The sequence below is a fragment of the Orycteropus afer genome, unplaced genomic scaffold (genome assembly GCF_000298275.1).
Source record: "Orycteropus afer afer isolate SDZICR_OR568_19922 unplaced genomic scaffold, OryAfe1.0 scaffold00112, whole genome shotgun sequence".
Taxonomy (NCBI): domain Eukaryota; kingdom Metazoa; phylum Chordata; class Mammalia; order Tubulidentata; family Orycteropodidae; genus Orycteropus; species Orycteropus afer.
This window is the reverse complement of record NW_006921699.1, coordinates 6805079-6809844: the sequence shown is the minus strand read 5'-3', so window position 1 is coordinate 6809844 and position 4766 is coordinate 6805079. Positions and strand designations below refer to the sequence as shown.

Below are 4766 nucleotides of genomic sequence, written 5' to 3'. Positions count from 1 at the left end.
CAATCAGGAGCTCCTCAGTTTCTCACAGCAAATTCCACCACAGAGTTTACAAAGACTTATGGCTAGAAAAGCCACACTAAGTAATTTACTACACTGCAACAACCCTTACCCTGTATCCAGAGTTTCCAAAGGCTGATTCTCTGAGTAGATCTCCAGGCCTTTTCTCTGAGGTGCCTCTGGGTGGACTCAAACCTCTAAACTTTCAGTTAACAGCTGAGCATTTTAGCCATTTGCACCACCCAGGGACTCCAGAAAATGCACACACTAACCAAATAGTCCAGTAGTTTGATACATTGATGGAGGTCAGATTTGTATCCAAATACAACATACATGCTACTGCTTTTTGTCCATAACAAAATATAAAGAACCCTTTTAGTTATGCAAATTATTTTACTTATCATTGTCAAAAAAAAAAACTCACTGCCGTCCAGTCAATTCCGACTCACAGCGACCCCTCCTTGGGTTTCCAGGACAGTACCTCTATGGAAGTAGACTGTCCAGTCTTTCTTCCGAGGAGTGGCTCATAGGTTTGAATCACCAGCCTACTGGTTAGCAGTCAAATGCCTTAGGCACTATACCACCAGAGCTCCCTATCATCAAAAAAATAACCATTATTTCCAAAACTTTCATTAACTCCATTTTTGAAAAGGACAGACACTGTCACATGTGCTGGCCCTGGTTGTTATCTGAGAAGATCAAGCAGAGGGTCATAGGTCATGTTTGTGTTTAACTCCTCTGTATTCCAGTGATCATTTAGAAAGAAAAGAGGGAAAGCAAAGCTTACCACATCAGAGAAACCACCCTCATCACCCAAAGATTTGAAACAGAAGGGAATTTTAAGAGCTTCCAACTCTGACAATGTCTCTTTTAAGTTGAAACATCAGTTACCTGAAGAAAGTCTATCTCATTTTACCACAATGAATATTACCATAGCCACTGATCCACTGCCATCAATTCCATTCTGACTCATAGAGACGCTATAGGACAGAGTAGAAACTGTCCCATAGGGTTTCAAAGGCTGTAAATCTTTACAGAAGCAGATTGCCTCATCTTTGTCCTGCAGAGTGGCTAGTGGTTCCAAACAGCCAACCTTTTGGTTAGCAACCAACAGCTTTAACCACTGTGCCACCAGAGCTCGTTGAATGTTGCCATAGATTTCTGATATGAGATCTTTGATTCTCTCTAGTAAAGTTTGTGAGTCCCAGCAAATACAACACCCCTTGATATGGACCTTATGTCAAACCCACATGTAGATGTTAATTAGAAACTGTACCCTCAGGTCTTCATTATTGTGATTATCAGCCAAATCATGCTATCTTCTCTATGCTGGCTGTGTTAGACTGGGTTCTCCAGAGAAACAAAACCAGTAAAGCTTATATAGAGAGAGAAAGAGATACTTACCTTAGGAAAATGGCTCACACACTTATAGAAGATGGAAAGTTCAAAATTCTTGGATCAAACGTCAACTGGAGGCTTTTCCTGACTCTCGCAGCTGCAGGAGCTGAGGAGCTCAAGGTTGGCAGACAGTATACCAGCTGTTGACTCCAACGAAGGGCGAATCCAAGATCTCCAGACTGAATGGTAGATTGATTGCTCACGGACAGTTGTAGGCAGCACAACAGAATCCTGATCCACAGAAGAGTGTCTCTTTTCCCAAGATGTTCATAACAATACTGGAAGCAGGCCACACCCCTAGGGAAACTCCCTTTCAATGGATTGACTGCTCAAAACATATTCATCTCATCCCATCAAGGGAACAACCACATCAGAACTGCTTAAACCACACAGAATTGTGGTCCAGCCAAGTTGACACACAGCTCCAACCATCACACTGGCTATATGTCAACACAGTTGACAAGTTTATCCTCTCAGATGTACTTTCAAAATAGGGGAATCCATTTCACTATATCCATTCAGTATATAGTGAAATAAGTCACATGATACCACAAAGGAGCAAACAGACAAATATTCTACAGAATAGAAGGCAGGATATTCTACAGGACAACTGATCCAGTTTGCACAATAAATCAATGACATGAGGGAAAAGGGATGGGGAAGGAGGCTTGCTATAGATTGAGTTTAAAGAGACACAACACCCAGGTGTAATGAGTGGACTTCACTGATTAAAAGAAATTTACTGTTTAAAGACTTTCTTTGTGGCCTAAAGGTCTTTGTACCTTCAGGGAAATTTGATTTTGCCCATATATTAGGATCATGTGTGATAATGGCATTATGATTTATATCAGAAAATGACCATATTTTCTAGAGATGCTTACTAAAGGATATATAGGGGTAAAATGATATGTTATCTGGGATTTCCTTTTAAATACTTTAGCAAAGAAAAGTGAAACTGGGATATATGAAGTAATTGGTACAAAACCTTGGTAATTTTTGAATGTAGGTGATCAGCAAGGTATTATTTGTTTTAAAAGATTCAAATTAATGTCCAAGTATTTCATGTAAGTGAGGCAGTATCTGGAGGACAGGGAGTTCTCTCTGCTATGTTTCCTGTTATATCCCCAGAACCCAGAACATACATAACTGGCCCATAGCAGGCACTCAGAAATATCTGTTGGATGAATATGTAAATGTGAGTCAATTAATTTATCCTTGTAGTGGGGCTAGGCTAATATCACCTACTTTGCAGGATTGTTATGAGGATTATAGAATATTTCTATAAAAAATAAAAATGTTTTATACACTGGAAAAGATTCAGATTAGACACTGAACTAAATATCTTTGATAATAAAGTTTATAAAAGTTCCCAAATCTATACTTTATAAACATACATAAACCAAAAAACCAAAGCTACTACCATAGCAGTAGAGTCGATTACAACTCATAGGAATGCTTTAGGACAGACCAGAACTCCCCATAGGGTTTCCAAGGCCATAAATCTTTATGGAAGAAGACTGCCTTATCTGTCTCCTGTGAAATGACTGGTGGGTTTGAACTGCCTACCTTTTGGGAGCAGCCAAATGTTTTAACCACTATGCCACCAGAGCTCTTATAAATATACATACCTTTGAATATTCAGCCTGTGCAAAAACAGATGGATCTTGGAGAATGATAGCAGATTACTATAAACTCCAATTTTTATCTTGGATTATTGTGACTCCAACTGCAGCTGTTGTTCCAGATGTGGTTTCATTCCTTGGGCAAATTAATACATCTCCTGTTACCTGCCCATTGGGAGGATTTCCCCTCACCACTGTCCCTCAGGGAGATCCCCAAAAACGGGCTACAGTCCTGTTGCTGTAGAAGGGGAAGGCCTTCAACAAGACAGACTGACACAGTGGCTGCAACAATGGGCTAAGATAACAAGGATTACGAGGTTGGCATAGGACCGGACAGTGTTTTGTTCTGCTGTGCATAGGGTTGCTATGAGTAGGAGATGACTCAACCGCACCTAACAACAACAACCTGTTACCTGGTATGCAGCTACTGATTTGGCTAATGCCTTTTTCTCCATACCTGTCTGAAAGGCTCACCAGAACAGTTTGCCTCCAGCTGATAAGGCCAGCAATATACCTTCATTGTCCTACCTGAAGGGTATATCAACTCTTCAACCTCACGTAATAATTTAGTCCACAGGGATCCTGATTGCCTTTCCCTTCCACAAGACATCACAGTGGTCCATTACATTGATGGTATTATGCTGACTGGACCTAGTAAGGAAGAAGCATCAATGACTCTAGCCTTATTGGTAAGACATTTGCATGCCAGAGGGTACCTCAGTGAAATTTCCAGTGGTCCAGTGGTGTGAGATGTGTCCAGATATTCCTTCTAAAGTGAATGTAAGTAATTACATCTGATCCCTCCAACAACTAAAAAGGAGACACAATGCCTGGGATTTTGGAGGCAACATATCCTTCATTTGGGCATGCTACTCTGGCCTATTTATCAAGTTACTCAAAAAGCTGCTAGTTTTGAGTGGGGAAGGCTCTGCAACAGGTGCAGACTGCCATGCAAGCCACTCTGCCACGTGGGCCATATGATCTGGCTGATCCAGTGGTGCTTGAAGTGTCACTGGGAGATAGAGATTCCATCTGGAGTCTTTGGCAGGTTCCTATTGGTGAACCACAGTGCAGATCCTTAGAATTTTGGAGCAAATCCCTTCCATCTCCTGCAGATAATGGCTCTTCTTTTGAGAAACAGCTTTTGGCTTGTTACTGAATGATTAACCATAGGCCACCAGGTCATCATGCAGCCTGAGTTGCCCATCTTGAATGAGGTGTTGTTTGACCCATGGAGTCATAAGGTTGGATGTGCACAGCAGCACTCCATCATTAAATGGAAGTGGTAATAGATGAGATCAGGTTTGAGCAGCTCCTGAAGGCACAAGTATGTGAAATGAGGAAGTGGCCTAAATGTCCACAGTCTCCACTCCTGTCACATTACCTTTCCTCACCCAGTCTGCACCTTTGGCCTCATGGTGAGCTCCTTATGATCAGTTGGCTGGGAAGAGAAAACTTGTGCCTGGTTTACAGACAGTTCTACATGATAAACACACCACCTGAAAGTAGACAGCAACATGACTGTAGCCCCTTCTGGGGACTTCTCTGACAGACAGTATGAGGGGAAACCCTCCCAATGGGCAGAACGTCGAGCAATGCACCTGGTTGTTCACTTTGCTTGGAAGGAGAAATGGTCTGATGTATGACTCTGTGCTACACCCGTGCTTACCTTGCTCCTGAAGACCTGGTCCCTCTCGGTAGGGTAACAAGGGAACGTGTTCAGTGCAGATCAGTGAGTAAGCACAAGCC

The 4766-nt window shown here is 42.0% G+C and overlaps 1 protein-coding gene across 1 annotated transcript in view; it reads right to left on the bottom strand.

Moving 5' to 3' along the window:
- CATSPER3 (cation channel sperm associated 3) overlaps positions 1-4434 on the bottom strand; it is a 94965-nt gene extending 90531 nt beyond the window's left edge. Inside the window, exon 1 of the mRNA XM_007943803.1 lies at positions 4412-4434. Coding sequence (XP_007941994.1) covers positions 4412-4434 — 23 coding nt within the window. The remainder of the gene's footprint in view (positions 1-4411) is intronic.
- Positions 4435-4766: the final 332 nt, after the last annotated feature.